Source organism: Rousettus aegyptiacus, unplaced genomic scaffold (assembly GCF_014176215.1).
Source record: "Rousettus aegyptiacus isolate mRouAeg1 unplaced genomic scaffold, mRouAeg1.p scaffold_m13_p_2, whole genome shotgun sequence".
Taxonomy (NCBI): Eukaryota; Metazoa; Chordata; class Mammalia; order Chiroptera; family Pteropodidae; genus Rousettus; species Rousettus aegyptiacus.
The window spans coordinates 103,369,739-103,390,374 of record NW_023416295.1 but is presented as its reverse complement, the minus strand read 5'-3'; the positions used below and the strand labels follow the sequence as shown (position 1 = coordinate 103,390,374).

At 32.9% G+C, this 20,636-nt stretch overlaps 1 protein-coding gene across 2 annotated transcripts in view; it reads right to left on the bottom strand.

Annotated features, from left to right (window-relative positions):
• Positions 1-3,131: 3,131 nt before the first annotated feature.
• Positions 3,132-20,636, bottom strand: part of CUNH12orf50 (chromosome unknown C12orf50 homolog) — a 36,980-nt gene continuing 19,475 nt past the window's right edge. Inside the window, exons 4-13 of one of the 2 annotated variants that reach the window (XM_016140644.2) lie at positions 16,475-16,633; positions 15,476-15,553; positions 15,281-15,394; positions 13,251-13,361; positions 11,942-12,049; positions 10,477-10,593; positions 8,945-9,049; positions 8,488-8,691; positions 6,578-6,670; positions 3,277-3,457 (exon numbers count right to left, since the gene is read on the bottom strand). In XM_016140644.2, the coding sequence (XP_015996130.1) occupies positions 3,432-3,457; positions 6,578-6,670; positions 8,488-8,691; positions 8,945-9,049; positions 10,477-10,593; positions 11,942-12,049; positions 13,251-13,361; positions 15,281-15,394; positions 15,476-15,553; positions 16,475-16,633 (1,115 nt within the window). In that variant the 3' untranslated portion in view covers positions 3,277-3,431. Of the gene's footprint in view, positions 3,458-6,577; positions 6,671-8,487; positions 8,692-8,944; positions 9,050-10,476; positions 10,594-11,941; positions 12,050-13,250; positions 13,362-15,280; positions 15,395-15,475; positions 15,554-16,474; positions 16,634-20,636 lie in introns of both variants that reach the window. The other variant, XM_036237430.1, reaches the window with a different exon arrangement.

Below are 20,636 nucleotides of genomic sequence, written 5' to 3'. Positions count from 1 at the left end.
GATGCACCTCAGATTGAAAGACACACACTGACTGGAAGTAAAGGGATAGAAAAAGATCTTTTATGAAAATGGAAACAAACAAACAAACAAAAAGTTGGAGTAGCAATACTTATACCAGACAAAATAAACATTAAAACAAATGCTATAACAAGAGACAAAGAAGAACCCCGTAAATCGACTTCTGGGTATTTGTCTGGGGAGACCCCAAACACTAATTCAAAAAGATATATGCACTTATACATTCATTGGAGCTTTCTCTGCAATAGCCAAGATATGGAAGTAACCTAAGTGTCTATCAATAGATGAATGAATAAAGAAGAAATGGTACATATAGATACAGTGGAACAATACTTGGCCCTAAAAGAGAATGAAATCTTGTCATTTGCAACAACATAGATGAAACTATAGGATATTAGGCTGAGTGAAATAAGTCAGAGAAAGACAAATACATATGACTTCACTTATATGTGGATTGTAAACAAACAAACAAAACAGAAACAAGCCCATAGACACAGAGAACATTTTGATGGTTGCAAATGGGAGGGGTGTTAGGGAGATGGGTGAAAAGGGGAAGAAATTAATAAGTAAAAATTAGTAGTTACAAAAGTAATGTACAACATAGAAAATATAGTCAATAATATTGTAATAATTGTATATGGTGTCAGATGGGTACTAGATTTATTAGGGAGATCACTTTGTAAGTTATATATAAGTCTAATCACTATGTTGTTCACCTGCAAATAATGTAATATTGTTTGTCAACTGTAATTTAAAAAATGAAAAAATTATTAAAAAAAAAATAGTGGAACATGCTTGTCTTTCTCTCTTCCTACCTTCCTTCCTTTACCCAAATATTGGCAAGCAGAGCAGTCAGTGGAGGCTTACCGAACTTTTCATTCAATTGTACATTTCTATATTCTATGAATTATGTATTAACTCAATATAAAGTTTCTATAAATTATAAAGTTTTGACGGTGACATTTAAGTGTTTGATTCATCCGAAATTTATTTTTTCGTGTAAAATTAGGGACTCACTGTCTTTTTTTAAATATAGATACTCTACTTCCCCAAACGTTTATTTAACAGCCTCTCTTTTCTCCACTAATCTGCAACACCACCTCTGTCATATATCAGATTTACCTAAATATGTAGGTTGGTTTTCCGGACTCTCTGTTCTCTTCCATTTTTGCCTCAAATATCATAATGTCAACACTATGCTGTAATAAATATAACATATAAGTTTAAAACATTACGTGTCACTTTAGCTGGGTCACATTGCCCAAATATTAAATCAAGCATTATTTTGGATACATAAAATTAATCTATCTAGATAATCCAAGATACTCTTACTCTTTTAAGGTCCGGTGATTAAGCAGCATTAAATGCCTTTTCCCATATAATCTAAAATATTTGCAGGTATAGAAGGAATGCTCTTAAACTGATGAAAGGTATTTATAAACTCCTACAGTGAACACATTTAATTGTGAATGTGAAATAATTACCTTTAAATTGAAGATCAAAACAAGTCTTCCCATTACCGTTGCTTAAATTTACCATTTTCCTAAAGGTCTCAAGTAGGAATTAGCAAGCACACTCTCTGCTGGCTTACTAAATTTTTTTGTTGTCTATCTCTTTGTCATCCTCGATCTTTTCTTAATTTAGGTAAGGTCTGCTATCTCCTTTCTTCTCAGTTACTAGTTTACCCCATTTAAACTAATTGCCATTTCCCTAAATCACAAATATAAAAATAAAGTTGGTTAATGCAATCATCTACTTGGTCCTTAAGACATAATTATCATAATAAAAATTTTCATTTATCCCAATACTTGAATACATTCAAGCACTCCTTCACATTTTCTCGATTCTGCATTGATTGATTCCTCAGCATTTTGGATGTAATAAAGATACACACTAAGAATCTGTACTTCAAGAAAGATGCCTTGAATTGCCTTCTTACAATTCTTCCTTCTTCATCATGAGTCAAAGCTTTGGAAGGACATACATCTGTTTGTTAAGTGGAATTATAGGATGTTTCCTGTGAGCCTCCATGTAGACAGCTTTTCAAATCAGCTCTTTTCCTACATCCCTCTCAAATTTATCTCACCAAGATATTTTGCTGGCGCCGTTTTTGTTTCTATTTATTTCTGAAAACAAAATGGTAATATCTTAATGTGTTTTAAAGTGGGTAGAGAGAACACCATTAGAAGCTAGAAACTAGGTTTATTACTTCACAAGCTGGACTCACATGTTTTAAAATAAAATATTTCTAAGAACCCTGATTCCCTCCCCCCCCCCACACACACACACAAAGAAGAGGTTATTCATAACCACAGATGGATGAAAATATAAATACAGGGTGAGCTTCAATAAACTCAGAAGTATAAAGGCTGCAAACAAAAAAATCATTTGAAAAATTACTTATATTTTTCTCATATTTGTTTTTAAATTTGAAGAATAAATTTTTAACTAAGTTTTTATTTTAGTCACTCTGCAGATAAAATTTAAATTTTTTTTTAAATTAAATAAAATTTGTTATTCAAGATACACAATTTTAAACAAGTGCAAAAGAAATGGAAATTTTTTTTTTTTCAAATAGTGTCTCTCTTACATCTGTAAGCATTTATATTTCTGGAGTTATAAAAGCCTTAAAACTTCACAAAGACTTTTGAGACACCAGGCTATTGATTCACTTTTTTTTTTTAACAAGTCCTTTACTCCAATATGATTGTATAATTTTTGTTTTCATAATAGGAAACTGTTTATTTTTCAGTTTTGAATGTAGCATGTCTCAGCAGATAGATTTTGTAGTTGCCCATTAAAAAACATTGTTTAGCAACTGCCCTGCATAAAAAAAAAAAAAAAAAAAAAAAAATCTGTCCCTTTCTACAACACATCAAAGTGTACTTCTATTGGAATTCTACTAACATGCTCATCACCAAACTGTAACCCAGGGACTTTATTCAATTTGTTTACACTTTATCTGTTATTATCGCTGAAGGCCTAGCTTAAAACCTAGGTAAAGAAAAAAAATGTGAATTTTCTTCTGTAAAGAATACTGTGAAACAGAGATCAAAGGCACAACCGTACTCCTAAATCTGTGCAATCTAACTTAGTTAACAATTAAAGAATGATTTTAATTGTCAAACTTTTAAATTTTATTAAACGTCTGTGGCAATGCATCAACTGAATTCCAGACCTATATAAATACACAGGCAACTGTTTGAAATTTGCATTTTTATCAGTTTTGAAAGAGCACAATGTACTTCCTGCATCTTATTTTCAGAATTTGCATTTTATCATCTTTGGCTACCCAGTATATACTATGGAGTACTTCAATATCTCATTCTTTGAATTTTCATTTTTGATTGTAAATCAGATGAGGTCTGGCACTTTTCTCTTTTCTCATTTTTCTCTTCTCTCAATCTCCAGGTTTACTTGCTCCCATTTCTTCTTGGCTCTAATGAAACAAATTATTTGAATCATTTTCTTTTCCAATATTTTCAGGGTACCAATATTTTGCATATCTTTTACTAATTACTTACCATAAGTCTAAAGGCAAAACAAAAACTAAGCTATTGTTTTAATTCGTAAATTTTCAAAATGCCACTCAAACTAATCTCACTTCTTTCCAAAGCTTACTGTGTTTTGAATTTGGATGGAGGGAGGGAGGGAATGGGAAGAATGCTATATATAAGGTTGTAACATGGGGCTTCCAGAATGAACAGACTAAATGTTCCATCTTATGTAGACAGGCACTTCCAGTCACAATAGCTATACTCCTATCAGAAAGGGCATGTGGCCCCAAGGGAAGGCTGGCAATGAGAATGACATCTCTAATTGCCTTCAGCTCCTTTTCTCGATTCCCAGAGACACATTTTCCTCTCCTATTGCATTATCCTCACAGTATCCAATGGCATTTTCCCAAAATGCTCCTCTTCTTCCATTTATACTTCCATGGTCTTGATACCCATATATTTCTTAGAGGAATAGACTAGTGGCAACTTGTGTTTTCTGCCTCCTCCCTCCAGCAGTCCATCTGTCCACTGGGCAATGCTGAAATCGCTCCTCTGTGCCCTAACAGGAAGCGCAGGGGAAGAGATACAAGCTAATCTCATTCTAGTGATGACAACAATTGGAAAAGAGAAGAGCTTAGGGATTATGAATTTCCCAGTCAAAGCTCAGGTAATTAATAAAACTAACTTTATTTTGTTGTAACCGTTTTTAATTTTTTGACTGTTAATCCCATTCTGCCTGATAGAGAAAATTTATCTGGTTCTTTGCACATAAACTTTGTCCACATTAGTTATTTCACATTTCTATTTCGATCACATCCAAATTTGAAATTCTTCCTCAAAGGTTTTTCTTCCTCCCTATCTCCCTGCTGCTTATCTTAATTTCTAGAGTTGGGACAGGGGAGAAGGTTGTTGCTGTGTGACAAATAGGAAAAGAATATCATCTCAACAATCTTGTGCCTCAACAAGGTCTGGGTCACGTGCTGGTGAATGGCGGCCCAGATAACATAGTCTAAGGTTTCTCAAACTTTAATGTGCATTCTAATCATCTGGAGATCTTGTTAAAATGCAGATTCTGATTCAGCAAGTATGAGATGGAGATTCCACATTTCTAACGAACTCCCAAGTGATGTCACTGATGGTGGCCCTCAGATCTTATTTAAAGTAACAAGAGTTTAATTGGTGGATGATGGCTTGTTTTCTAATGAATTCCCAGGCAGAGAAATCTGTTGAGATTCCAGCTGAGCCTTCCCCTCCAATAGGGCCTATTCACAAAGGCATTATTCGGATGTTATCCCCTCAGTCCCAGCAGGATACTGTATGTAGATCCGCTAGTCCTCTCTTCCAGGTACTCACTTTCACTCAAAACTCACGGGACCATACGATGCACTCCCAAGCAACCATGGAGCTTGGAAATCTCGAGAGGCCATTTCTAGCCCTCTTATGTTAGACAAGGCTTGTCCTCCCCCAACCCCACCACCACCAGATGGCATTGAGAAATTCTCTCTAAAGCTTTCTCCACTAGGTTGCATCTGAGAAATACAAGCAGATCCTTTTTATGCTCAGATTCTTATAAACTTTAAGGGGAATTCTATCATTGATCTTTCTGCACCTGGGCATGGCTAGAGGTGATGGGAGAAAAGAAGAAGGGGACAAGCACATAATAAGTGGCTCTGCACTGTATCTGGTCTCCTGCTGCCTCCCATACCTTCCTCTTTACTCTCCATGTTGAAAGGAAAAAAGTGGTTTTGTCGCTAATCCTCTGTCACATCCATCCTCTTTCCTGTGCTATACATGGATGGTGCACGTTTCATGCTCTGAAGTGACTCTTCCCTCCCCTAAATCCTTCTGCAATTCACACTTAACTACCCAGCACGGGAGGGGAGAAGGCTGCTGAGATACAGGAACAGTCACTGAGACAGGGCAGGGGCGAGGAGCACCTCCATTAAAACTCCAAAAGAATATCCCAGCCACAAGGAAACCATAGGAGGAAAAGAAATGGCTCAACAATTTGTAGCTTTATTCAGGATTTTCATCGACTTTTTACCTCCTTCTCCCCTCAAATTAAGTGCAATCACATGTGAAAACCCAAACAAAGTTAAGAGACAATATGGTCAATTAAATAGTGTTGAAGCAGAGTTCTCTTGCAGTAAATGTTTTAGGAAGAGATGGGAAAAAAGGAAAATAACTGACTCCAATACATACATAAATATATATACAAATATGCATACAAAGTCCCAGTTGCAGTCAAAAGATTTTAAAGAAATACCACTTTAGAAGATCCAAGCTATTTATTTTGGAAAGGGAACCATTTCTAGTCTGAATGTGTTCTGATTCATTCTGGGAAGCTCTTATATAAGATCCCATGGATTTCAGATGATTTTGAAAGTTCTAGGCTACTGATTTAGGTAGGAACTCCCTACTGAGAACTTTTTTTTCTGAAACGTTCAGTTTTTTGAGTAACTGAAGCCATTTAATCTTGTGTGGTTTTCCAAAACTACTGAGCCAGCCCCAGGATAAGCTGGCAGAAGACACAAAGCTTTTTAGCAAAAGAACCGCCTGTGATCAGATCTGCTACAAACTTCTCCCCTGAAGAGGTTCCCGGGATCCCCAGAGAACAGAGCACAAGAGGGAGATCACCCACAGTCACTTTGAATTTCCTGGCCCGGAAACTTCATTTCAGGGGCCCTGTCACTCTCTACCAACAATAGTTGTCTATGGTGGATATAGCAGGGCTTTAATATTTTGTGTCAAAATACGGTTTTCTAAATTTGCTTTGCAGTTCAAAGAAAAATGTATCTTAATATAGATCATTGCTGCAATTACTATGCTATTAGCAAAGGAGAGAAATATATCAAAAGGTTTCTGATAACACATAAAAATAGGAAAAGAAGAACACAATAAAATAAAGTAAAATTAAATTGCTAGTAGACAGTGATCTACTAAATTACAAGTAATTATGTTCATCTATATAAGAAAAATTTTCTTAAATGTTCCTTGAGCCTAAAAATTTGTCATTATTTTTGAAATTGTATGATACATTAAAATCACTAGTAAATATTTACCTGTACATATCTTTTCAGTTTTTGAATATGTTTTTGAAAAAGGAATTCTTTTTCGCCAGGCTGAACCATTATATGATGTTGACATATATTTATCTGAGAAAAAAATAAGACTCGAGTTAAATATTGTATAACTTTAAAATCATATTCCAGGAATGTTTCAAACTTATAAACATCTCAGAGGTAAAGTTATTCTATAAGTAATTCGTTTTACCATTTCAAAGCTAAGAGATCAGGTACACAAGTGAGCTTATTAAGACCATTTACTTTATCAATGAACATTGTTACACATTTCTTCATTGGCTGTCCAGTTCCTCAGATAAAGCTCTCTCTCATGAGACTAAGCTAGAGGAGAGTATGGTATCTGAATGTGATCAAAATACTTCATGGCCTTGCTTTAACTTGATTTAGAGTTTCACAGAAAGAAAAGAAAGAAGAAAGAAAGAAAGAAAGAAAGAAAGAAAGAAAGAAAGAAAGAAAGAAAGAAAGGAAAAGGAAGGAGAAGGAAGGACGGAAGGAAGAGGAAGAAGGTAGGAATGAAGCAAGGAATGACGCCTGCCTCCCTCCCTCCCTACCTCCAGCCCTACGAATGCAAACCAGCCAAAAAAGAAAAGAAAGAAAGAAAGAAAGAAAAAACAGAAGACCTAGGCAGTGCAGCCCATGATGGCAATAATTGTGCTACCATAATGAAGTCACTGTCTCAGGAAACCAAAGCATTTATATAATGACTTCATCCTTAAATATCTATTTTCCTCTGACAGCTGTGTATTTGAAATATCATCTAACAATGTCGTATTTATGTTTTCAAGTATTAATATGCCTCTGTGATTCTCAAAGCCTGGTCCATAATAATACTAAAAATGTATTTGCTTTTTCCTTCTGTGTCGACATTTGCACTAATGGTGCAAAAGCAACCATGAGTATAACTATGGCTACCTTAACACAAATGTATACAACATTATCAAATTATTTTGGTAGTCATTTTATTCTTCACAGCCAGTAAATAATAAATTAATAATAAAATAATAATAGTAAGAAATAAAAGCTTACATCACCTAAGAATATTTTTATTTTTATATATAAATCCATACATCATTCTATTCTAAAAAAAGTTGGAGAAAAACAATTTAAATAAAGCTAACTTTTATTTAAATTATATTTAAAAAAAGAACCTAAAAGAAACATAGAATTTTTACTTATATTTCACAAAGTACACAACACTCAGAACTCCACTTATGAGAGTGTGAACATAGGAAAATATAAACATGGAATAATAAGGAATTGAGTCACTTTTTGTTAAGTTGAGAAAAGTGAAACCCAACTTCTAAAGAGCAAAATTCATCTGAGATGTGAAGAAAAAAATATTTGGTTCCCACCTTCCTTGTGGCCTTTTACTTCCTGACACATGCCATAATTTAGCCTATTACATGATGAAGTGATTTAGAAGCAATCTGTCCATGGTAGGAGAGATAGATGTAAGGTTGTCAAAAATATCACAGTTTACCCCAAACTAACTAACCCCTTCAGAAAGTAATCATGAGGGTCTAAAGAAAAGCGAAGGCATTAGCTTGAAAGTGATAATTAAACATAGCAATTAGTGAAACAAGAAAATGTCAAACATTTGAAAAAAATTTCGAGAGTGAAATAAAGCTATGTAGGGGGAAAAAAGTGCAGTGATCTGAGACAAAACTCTAAGGCAGTTCAATGTCAAGTCATCTGCACCACATCCTTTAAATCATTTTCACTACTGCACGTGGAAGAAATGCTCTCACTAGTTTTCTGAAACAGTGGTGATGGCCTGGGAAAAGGAGAGGGGAGGAGTAGGTAGCAGTGAAGATTAGTTGGACCATTAGGAAATTCCATGGGAATGCAAACTACAGACATCAGTAAACCAGGTAAGCAAAGAGCCTCACCTGGACAGAGGTTGAGTTTGGGTTCCTTGTTAACATTGACTTTGTTGTAGAAACCATTTGTGGGTCTGCTGCGGGGAGTTGCACTTAATGAGACAGTCCTGACAGCATCCCTCTGAACATGGATATGGGATGCATTCTCGGCATTTCCGTTTTTATGATTGCGATGGTAACTCATTTTATTTTTGGGATTCGGGGCTTGCACTGCTGTAAAAGACAGAGGCAAAAGAATGGTAAAAACAAACTGGTTTCATACCCATAAAAAATGTATTGCACTTTAAGTGTTTGATTGCACAATGGAAGACAATGTAAGCTAACAGAACTAAGTTTATTGGAGTTGGGTTGATATTTAAAATAACATTTGACAACAGTAATTTGTTTTTCGTGCATAAAATATTATTTGATTTTTAATCTCTTTTCAAATTACAATTTAGAAATATCAAATATATAGACACTTCACCTCTTCGCATTCCTGGTCCAGGAAAGTTCTTTGGTTCATCATAAATCCATTTTCTTTTTTTCACGCCTTTAAAATGAGGCTTCCTCACTGGCTGGACATCATTCACTTAAAGGAGATACAAATTGTTACAGTTTTTTAAAAAGATGCTTTAACTGTAGGTGATAATTACATATCTGTGCATTCACATGTCAAGCAAGAGAAAAAATAAATTCACCACCTTAATACTTTACTCTCTAGAACAAAGGGTGATTTATTTTTAAGTACCCCCCAAAAATATCTATCTTGAAAATAGATGAGAAAACTTTCAATAGGTAGCATTCCTCAGAGTAAAATGCTTTTGTCCAAAGGAATATGTATGTGGATTCTTTTAAAAGAACATAAAATTACATTCCAAGTATAATTATATATCTATCTCATCATAATGTTATTTTAAGTAGTTTTAGAATTATTTTGAATATAAATCCTTTTGTACATTCTTAGCCAAACGTATTACATCTTAAAAAGATAGATTAATGTAAAATACGTTCAGTGAATTTTACCTTATCTTTTAAGATCTTAAGAAGTTTTGTGTGTAAATGGTTTGGTGAAACAAGACTGAATAATCAGAATTTATAAGTGCTACAATCAATAAATTATTCACTTTTTACTTGCATGTTTTTTCATCAAAATTTGTATATGTATACCCAGTTTTCCAGGAACTTTTAAGGTATATTTCTCCAGAGAATCTTAAAACAATTTAGTAGAGAGGGCATTCTTTGTTATTTCTCTGTGCAGAGATCCAAAACATGCACAAGTAACTAATGCACAGAGGATATTAACAAATGAGCTACATAGATTACATTTCCTCTCTATAGTGGACTAATAAATGTTTTTCCCTAGCTCTCCACCTGAGCTTAAGAATCAGGCCTTCAATGAAATTGATTCACTGCCCTCTCTCAGAACATCGTGCTCCACCCTTACTTCCAATCTCCCACCCCTAGGATTTGGAAACCGTACTTTTAAAAAGTACCACGAAACTGAACTTCTTGAGGGTAAACTATCACAGTTCCCTTAGTGCCTAGCTGGGATCCCAAAATATTCTGTGGGTTCAATAAATAAAATAAGGGAAAGTAGGAAAGCGCAAAGGAAACAGAGGAAGATTCATGAGTCTTAATTGTATCAAGAAAAGTAGCTCAGAGTACTGAATGGCATAGAGAAGCTAAACAAAGAAAAATATCCCCAAAACATAATAAAAACATGTCAATGTATTCCAATATGGGTTAAAATATCATACTAATGAATCTTCCAAAAAGATAGTGTGTTATTCATTTTAATACCTTAATTAAAATAGTGGGAAAGTATATTATTTACTAGGACCTACATCACAATTCATTGTCAGAGTTAGTAGAAAAATATTGTCTTTAATTCTTAATCCTGAATAAATTTTTAAACCATCCTTTTTTCTTTCTTTTTTAAAATTCTATTTCAAATAAGCAAAACAAATTCATGATAAGACAAATATATCTAAGGCCAAAAAGAGATAGAGCTCTCACTTGAAGAGGGGTCCTCTCTGCACTTCATACTGATATTCTCAGTAGCATTTAATACATGCGTTGTAGGTACTAGTCGGGTAGTTAGGGAACGCTTTGGATGAGGACTGTCCTTGTTATCTTTTAAAGCAAATTAAGAAAATAAAATGTCAGTATTAGTAAAAGAAGTGTCTCGGTTGGTATTTCACTTTTCAAACACTATATGACGGTTATACCTCTTTAAAATATATGGACATTAATTTTAAGAACAATTACTGAATTTCTGTAATTAATTCAGAGTTTCCAAATTTTATTACTAACATAACATTAGAAATTCAGAAACACAGACATTATGTTCAAAATGTAAGTTTTATATTTATGGCAATATTTTTAATAACTCCATACAAAAGAACTAAAAGGTGATCAAATTTACATCAAATGTGCCAATTTAAATTAGGTTCCAAAAATATTTTAAATTTACAACTTTCACTTGTTCTATACTTTGGATCAGGGTTGCCCAACAGAGCTTCCTTCAGTAATGAAAACAGTCTAAATCTGTGTTTTTCAAAATGACAGCTGCTAGTCACCTGTGAATATTGAACACCTGGAATATGGCTAGTGCAACTGAAGAGTTGAATTTTTTGTTTTATATAATTTTAATTAATTTAAACAGCCACATGTGGATAGTAGCTACTGTTATTAGTGTAGCTTTAGGGTTTTTTGTGTTTGTTTTTCTTGTTGTTTTTGATATATTGGGCAAAACTTTTTTTATCTTTAAGAGAGAAGAGAAATTTACACATAATTTTCCATAAGATTTCTTTAATTTTATTACAAGTGATTTTTTTTTTAATTTTCGAGAACATTTATTGGTGGGAAAAACAGTAGATAAAGTTGGTTAATATTCGGATGGAGACTATGTGAAGCCCTCTACTTTCAGGACAGCTGTGTTTTTAGTCTGTGACTGAGAGAGCTGCTCAGCAGAGAGGTATCGACTGGGGGATTCTAAGCAGCATAAAATTATAGAGGTTGTATTTTATTATCATATCTCTCGATTATTCACAGGCTATAATTAATTATAATTATTAAATGAGGAAGTCATGAAAGTAATCATGAGATTAAAACTCTTCACAGTATTCACAAACAAAGCTTTCTAGGAAAATTCTATCATATTGAGTATTTGAAGTTGGAAAAAGAAATTAAAAATGACTTGACATTATTAAGAGAACCAATAACTTTACTGCTAGCTAGACTCCTAGAAAATCGGTAGACTAACTGGCGAATTTTTCAGGCTATTTAGATAAGTCCCATGGTCAAAAAATTAGTGACAGAGCCAGGGCTGGAACCTTAGGGCTCTTCACTCCCATTTAGTGTATTTAGTGTATATTCTTATTTATTACCTGTCTATTGTACTGTATTTATTACCTTTCCTATTATAATCAAGCTTTATGCTTAACTTACAGATTGGATAAAATTATAAATGCTTTATTACCTTTAATATTTGAACATTTTGATATGGTGATTTCTTTGTTCTCAGTTAAAGCTTCATTTTCATCTACTCCAAGAAATATGATCCTCTGTGGAATGGAACAATCACCTCCTATGACAATACCTTACTATCAGTGGTATAAATGGCAGAAAGTTGTACAAAACTATCTTTCAATACAGGATTATTCTCTTCTACAATATCTCTTTTGTCCACTTTTGTTTAAACACCTCCCAGTGATACCATCCCCATATTTCAGTATCATATATACTTAGATTAGCACACAGGCATATCTATGTATATGAATATATGGTATTATACTTGCATACTGATAATTGCAAGGAATTTTACATAGTCAACACAATTAATTTTCCTTTAATGTATAACAGTTTTTGCTTCCACCTTTTACCACCCTTTAGAGATATTCAAAGTAAATATAATTTATCTTCCATATAATATCTCCAGATATATGAACGCATTTTTTTTATGTTCCTTAAAGGTCTCCTTCTCTCAGGAGAAATATCCATAGCTGCAATAATTTTTACTCATGTACTTAATTTTTAGATGATTAACCACACAAGTCACCTTTGCTCAACATAAAATAATTCTTTCAAATAACCTTTTTTAAAGGTGGCACTCAAATGTGGACTGCCTTGTACAAAATTCAGTGAAACTAATACAATAATATTCGACTTTTATGGAGCATTCTTCTATATGTCAGACATTCTATTGAGTACTCTAAAGTACTTATCACATTTAATTATCTTCTATACTACTCCTAATAACTTGACGTTAGTTTACCTTAGCAATTTGCTAGCCAACATACATTAACTGAGACCTTACGACCAACAAAAAAACCACTTATTTTTTCCTCACAATCTGTATCATGTGTGAGAACTTTGCTAAATTGAAGTAAACCTAGCACTGATGTCTTGATCTTAAATGCAAGGCTTTGTTTATCCCAGTTTGAGTTTGCCTTATTTAATTTGGCTCATCATTCTAACATATTAACTTTCAGTCATCTGTAAATTTTATAAACATGTCTGCATCTATCCAGTCATTTAATTGTTCAAACAGAAAGTAATTTATTCTACAAATTTTTACAGAGTGCACACCAAGTGCCAGACATTCTACTACAGGGATTCATCTATGCCAATTGATTATGTACACTTCCTGGCCTCAAGGAGTTTACTCAGAGCCAACAATAAAAATGCTAAAAAGATTTTTATGAAACAAAATTAGTTATCAGAGAAAATTCAGACTCATTTACTATACGATGATACATTAGGAATCAACCAATAATAAAATAACTCACCTCCATTTTCAAAAGCAGCAATGTCAGTCCTTGGTTTCCTATCCAATAATGCTTTTATCTCACTTTGCCTTTCAAATAGGCTAAATTTTGTTGGAACTGTAAGACCATCCCCTAGATGTAAAAAAATTTTTGAAAAGTCATCCCAGGAATTACTAGGTGCTTACGTAAGTTTATGATAGAATTCACGATGACAGTAAAATGCCTAAAAGTTAATGCAAGTATTGTTTGTATAATGATATGAAGAACAATACATTTATAAACACATGAATTTAAGCAAATTTTATAATTATCAGGAAAGCATCGAGCAAATTTATTTTCCTATGTGGATAATTTATAAAAATTATAAAATTCCAATTAAAAAATTTAAGCAATCTAACATTATTATTTATGTATAATATATTTAACTCATTTAATATTTTTAATATAATGAATTCTGTAATGTTTATTTGTTTATATCTCTTCACCGTGAAATTGCATAAAAAATATTAGAGTCTGCTATTGACTAAAATACGGTAATTATACTGTGATAAATAATTCTCATCATTCTCCTTATACATCTCTAGTTTTCTTCTAAAATAAACTATTAAAAGCAGAATAAAAGAGACGTGACAATCTAATGAAACACATGGTTCTGGATTAGATTTTAAACCAGGAAAAATCTTCAGTTTGCTATAAAGGAATTGATGACACATTTGGTGAAATTTGTAAAAAAAAAAAAAAAGTTTGTAAATGATATTGTATCAGTGGTGATTTCTTGTTTCTTTATTTATACTACAGTTATGTAACATTTGTAAGGTCATCATGTCTGAAACTTAACTCTCGAATAGTTCACAAATAATAACGTATTCACTTGGAGTGATAAAGTGAAAAATCACACGTGTGAATTGCTAACATTTGGGGAAATCTAGGTAAAGGGTTTTAGTGAATTAACTGAAATTATTTAAAAATAAACGTCTTTTAAAAACATAATGTAAAGTGAAAGTGCCTATAATTGTCTTTATAATCTATCAATTTTAATATTCATCGCTAACTTGTTGTCTTCATCCTTGTTTTAGGGTTTGTTTTGAGTGTGTGTCTGAGCAACGTTGGCAATCTTGTCCTTCCCCAGATGGCTCTCACCTGTACCAACTAGTTTTCTGATTGTTCTATCATCTGATGGCATGTTGCTGCCACCTACTGCCATATGTTTAAATGGTTTGCTACATAATGCACTTGCAAGACAGGCACTTTATCCTTTACCCTATCACACTCATCTTGATCCTGGGAGAAATTATATAATTATGTATACGTATGTATATATATACATTTTATATATTTTTAAGGGTAGAAAGGGATTCAGATCTCTCCTACTACTGCAAAAATCGTTTTTCAGCTCATCCTAGGGGCAAGAAAATTACATAAATTTATGACATCCATGGATTTTCACCAAGTTGCTGATTTTATGTCCAGAAAATAATGTTGTTATCTTGCCTTCAAAGGAAAAATGTTCATCAGCAGAAAAATAAGATTCACCAAAGTATAAAATCCAAGAAAGGCACAGCCTTGAAGTTATCCATCTGCATTCCCCTTGGAATTGCCTGCTACACAGAAGGCTCTCACTCAATGAACAAATGCATCCTTGTTCTGCCACTAACATCATTCTGTGATCCCCCTTTTGTCCTTCTAGGGCTGGGTTGTCCTTTGCATTCATAAAGAAAAATATACACCTATTTCACAGGGAGTTTTATTTTCATAGACAAATAAAATGGTAAAAACAAATTATTTACAGAATTACTGCATGAGGTATGTAGTGTTACCATGTGTTACAAAATCTATTTATTTTGTGACTCCTCTGGGAAAGCATAATTATATTAGTGGCAGCTTTTTATATTAAGCTTATGTCATCCAATAAAAGCACGTTCTTCTCACTCTCAATTCTTATGTATTATTTATCATTTAACCCTAGTGTGCATCTTACTAAATAATTTACAACCTATCACACCAAGTACCTCTTATGCATCATCTTGAAATGCTGACTTTTAATTCCTTACCTTCTTGCAATTCTCTGCCATTTTCCAAAGGCTTTTCTAACTCTTTTTCTGCTGTAGAAGCTACGCTTTTTGATGATGAAATATCTGGAGGAGTATGAAATCTGTAGTATTCACCTGATCTCCCATAAGAAAAGCAATGGTTAGTATATTTATCACGTCAAGTATTAGAAAATCCACAAATGTTTGATTGCTTACCAGATTTATAACACATCTCCTTTATTGCTCTTTTTTCTTCAATTTCTTCAGGAGTCTTTGTCCATAAACTAGAAGCATCTATAGGATATATTTTTTTTAAATTAAATTGTCCCAAAGCCAAATAATCTGAAAATTTATAAACCAGAATGAAAAATCCCAAACATTGTTCTCATGGGTGGATTACTATTTTATTTTTTTAATTTCTAAAATCAATAACTTGCATGGTGTCAATGTTTCTAATTGCTACATTTCACAGATAAGAAAGAATCAAGAGAAAAAATTACTAACTATACATTATGTATTTTGAGATGAGAAGCTGGACATAATAGATTATCATGTTGAGATCATATTTGTTTGGAGGAAGGTATAGGAATGGGAGACTTGGTGCTAAAGCAGACAAAAACAAGAATAAATAAGCCCATGTATTTTTGGGCACAGAAACTATGTGGCCTGTAGCCACATTCCAGGGCAAAGACAGAGTGAGTTTATTTTCCTGCATTTTTATCTTGTTTATATATACTTATTGGGACCACAGTATGGTGATAACATGGGAGAAATAGGATAGACTAGGATGAAAAAGAACTAGGTTCTAAAGTTGTTTATACTTTTGCAAGGATTACTTGGGATAATGCAGATGACAGTGTTTTATTACCTGAGACAGATGTAATCATGTAATAAAAGACGGACATATGTATATCAAAGTTAAGTTACATATAAATAAATTATTAGTATTCCTACAAGCAACTGTACATATTCGATCATGAGATCTGTTTCCCATTCCTCATAGAACAAAAACCTTCCAATCCAAATGATAAGTATGTGTAGACATAGAACAAATTAGAACTTAGTTAATATAATATACTTAATAAATTTAAAACTATTTTTCTCATCGAAACCTGCCTTACGTATCACATTACAAACCTCTAATAGTTAAATAAATATGTAGAAAATATAAATTTTTCAAATGTGCATTTTAAACCTGAGAAAAAGTTTACTAACCATTTTGTTCATCTCCTTCCTCCTCTTCTTCCTCAAAGTTAGTTTTTAAAACTAAAGGATGATGAATGGGTCGTGATATATTCTCCTGAGGTTTCAGGGGTTCCTGACTCTGGGTTAGGGGTGGAGTTCCTTCCTGAGTTTCTTTCTGTAGAGTAATATCTACAGATAAAATGCAACATTTCAGTCTCATCAAAAATATTTCATGATCAACTGTTGTCCTGATTAACTGCACATTTTGTTACAAAGTGTCTCTTCTTATTTCTGAAAAGTATATTAAGCTAACTTACAAAAAGAGTCAACATTTGACCTGTGAGATGTAAAAAAATATGCTAATTCATAGACTTTAGATAGTAATTATAACCATGACTTTGTATATCTCACTTTTGGTAAAAATACAGTGATCACAAACATTGTTGTATTGTTATAGTAGATCTGTGGGATAATAATGTAACTTAACTAATCATATTATAACTAATTAACAAGAGTCAAACTCATATAAAGCACAGCTTATAATGGCAAAGTATATATGTCCAAAAGAGGACAAAATCCAATGGTTCTAGTTTTCTGTAGCTGGTGGTGATTACTTGGAAATTAGAAGAATGCTACTTTCAGATTTCTCTATTTGCTACACAGTAGTTAGACTGGCCAAAGTGCTAGGTCAGATTTACATGTTCTGTAACCTTCAAAACTAACCAGAAAATATTAGAAGTGGCTAGTGAACACATGCATCTTATATCATTACTAATTTCACTCTGTTTTCTAAACCAATTGTTATCTAAGCTGGCTAAATATCTGAAACAGTTAAAGAAATTTTTCAAAACATCTTTTGGGTCTCCGCTTTCTGAACTTCTGAATTAGAAGATCTGATTTAAAGCCTGGAAATCTGATATTATTTTTTAAATGTCTCAAGTAATTATGAAGTTAGCCAAGTTTGGAAACTACTACCCCAAATCAATGATCATCTAACTCGGATCCTAGGGCATGGGAAGCCTTTTGGTGACTATGTCATCCCAATAATTTGAAAGCAATTAATGCTGTTCCAGATCCTTAATGTCTACCTCTAATTTTCCCCTAAAATTGGTTTGCCTGAGAACAGGCCTGAGTTCACAGTAGCCTTTCTCCACTTTACAACATAAAGACCTACCCTTCACTCATGTCAATATTTACTGTAGCACATTGCCCAAAAGAGAAATTTGCCTTTATTAATTAATGAAACTACCATGAACTCATAGGGCTTTCTCCATTACTTTGATTTAGACACATTTCTACCAGGAGGAAATCATGGTATGGTAGGGAGAATAATGCCCTACTCCCAAAGATGTCCATAACTTATGTACATATTAAATTATATGGAAAAGAGGAGTTAAGACTGCAGATGAAATTAAGACTGTTAATCATCTAACCTTAAAATTGGCAGATTATCCTGGATTATTCTGGCGGGCCCTAGGTAATCGTGAAGGGTTTTAAAAGTAAAAGAGAGATGCAGAGAAAGAAAGTCAGGAAAAGAGACGCGACAATGGAAGCTAGGTTGGAGTGATGTAATGTCAGGCCTTAACTATGCACTGCTGACTTTGAAGATGGAGGCAGTGGGACATGAACCAAGGAGTACAAGGAGTAGTTCTAGAAACTGGAGAAGGCAAGGAAACAGATTCTCTGTCAGAGAAATGCTGCACTGGAGACACTCTAATTTTAATCCAGAGAGATCGGCATCAAATTTCTAAACTATAGAATTATAAAATAATAAATAAATTGTCAAAGCCACTTGGTTGGTGGTAATTTGTATTAGATACACATGTCATTAGAAAAAGTGCTATGAGGTCCATGTTGAAATGTTCTGAATTCAAATGCATGGTAGAGCGTGGTAATACTTAAGAATTCTTGTCAAAACATTTTGCTTCTTTTATTTCTGGACTATTGTTAAAGAATATGTCATTCTTGAGAGAAAGTCTCACGACACGACATCGATGAAAAGAGAATACTAGTAAGAAACTCAAAAGGAAAAACATGTCTTTAAACAAAGCTTTTTAGCTACTCTCAATATATTCCCAAGACTTGTTTTTAGCTGCAAAGAAAAGCTTCATTGAACATTCGAAGCAGTAAATGTTAGTCACATTTTTAAAAAGCTTTTTGAGGTATAATTCACATACCATACAATTCACACATGTAAGTGTACAATTCAATGATTTTTTTTAGTATTCACAAAGATATGCAACCATCACCATGATCAATTTTAGGACATTTGACCACTCCAAAATAGATCCAATACCCATTAGCAGTTACTCTTCATGGACTCCCAATGTCCCCAGGCCTATACAAGCATAATACGCTTTCTGTTTCTATGGATTTGCCTATTGTAACTAGTTCATATAAATGGAATAATACCACATGTGGTCTTTTATACATGACTTCTTCCACTTACCATAGTGTGTTCAAGGTTTATCCATGCTGTCACCTGTAACAATATTGTATGACTATACCATAGTTTAGTCATTCAACAGAGGATGGACATTTGGGTTGTTCCCACTGTTTAAGTTGTTATAAATAACGTTGGTATGAACATTTGTGTACAAGTTTTTGTAAGAACATATGCTTTCACATCTTTTGGACATATACCTATGAGTGGAATAGCCAGGACATATAGAGAATCTATGTTTAAACTTTTGAGCCAGACTGGTTTCCAAAACAATTGCATCACTTTACATTACTTACTACCTGCAATGTATGAAGATTCCAATTTCTCCACATCCTTGTCAACATTTATCTTTTTGATTAAACCATCCTAGTGGGTGTGAAGTGGTACCACATAATGCTTTTGATTTATATTTATCTAATGGTTAATAATGATGAGCATCTTTTCATGAGTTGAGCGACCATTTGTATGTCTTTGAAAAATGTCTATTCAGATTCCTTGCCCATTGTATAATGAAATTGTCTTTATATTATTGAGTTATAAGAGTTTTTTATGTGTTCTAAATACAAGTATCCTATCAGTTCTATGATTTAATATTTTCTCCCATTCAGCTGGTTGTCTTTTCACTTTCCCGATGGTGTTGACAAAAGTTTCTAAAAAATGTTGATGAAATTCGGTCCATTTTTTTCTTTGGATTCTTGGTCTTCTAGTATCATATCTAAGTAGGCTTTGCATAACCTAAAGTTTCTTATAAGAATTTTATAACTTTAGCTCTTACAGTTAGGTCTTTGATTGACTTCAAGTTAATTTTTTTAATAGGTTATAAGAAGTCCAAATTAATTTTTTATGTGGTTATCCAATTGTCCGAGCACTATTTCTTTCCCCTATCGAGCAGTTTGTGCGTCTTTGTTAAAAATCAATTGACAATAAACTAATTTACATAAATGTTTATTTCTGGTCTCCCAATTCTATCCTGTTGATCTGCATATTTATTTTTATGCTAGCATCAGATGGTCTTGATTACTGTAACTTTTTAGTAATTTCTAGATTTTTAAATTAGTGAGATCTACAACTTCATTCTTCATTTTCAATATTGTTTTTACTATTCTGGGTACCTTAAATTTCCAGATCAGTTTAAGAAGTATTGCCATATTAACAATAAAGCCAATCTATGAACATGGGTTAGCATTACATTTTTTAAAAGTTTCTTTTTTTCAACAATGTTTTATAATTTTGAGTATAAGTTTTGTACTTTTGTTAAATTTATTCATAAATATTTTATATTTTATGCTATTGTAAGTGGAATTGTTTTTTTTTTTCATTTTATTTTCAGTTACTTATTGTTAGTATATAGAAATACAATTACTGTATATTAATCTTATACCTTTCAATCTTTCGAATTCTCTAACTTAAAGATCATGCCATGTACAATAGAAATAATTCTACTTCTTTCTTTCCAATCTGGATGTCTTTTATTTGGCTTTATTGCCCAATTCTTTTGGCTTGAATATAAATTGGAAGAAAGAACATCCTTATCTTGTTCCTGATCCTAGGGGATAAGCTTTCAGGCTTTTGCCATTAAATATGATGTTAGCTGTTGATTGTTCATGTGTGTCCTGTAACTGGTTGAGAAAGTTTTCTTTCTATTCCTAGTTTGCTGAGTGTTTTTATTATCATGAAATGCTAATATTTTAAAAATGCTTTTTTTTTTTATCTGTTATAATCACGTGTTTGTTGCCCTTTATTCTATTG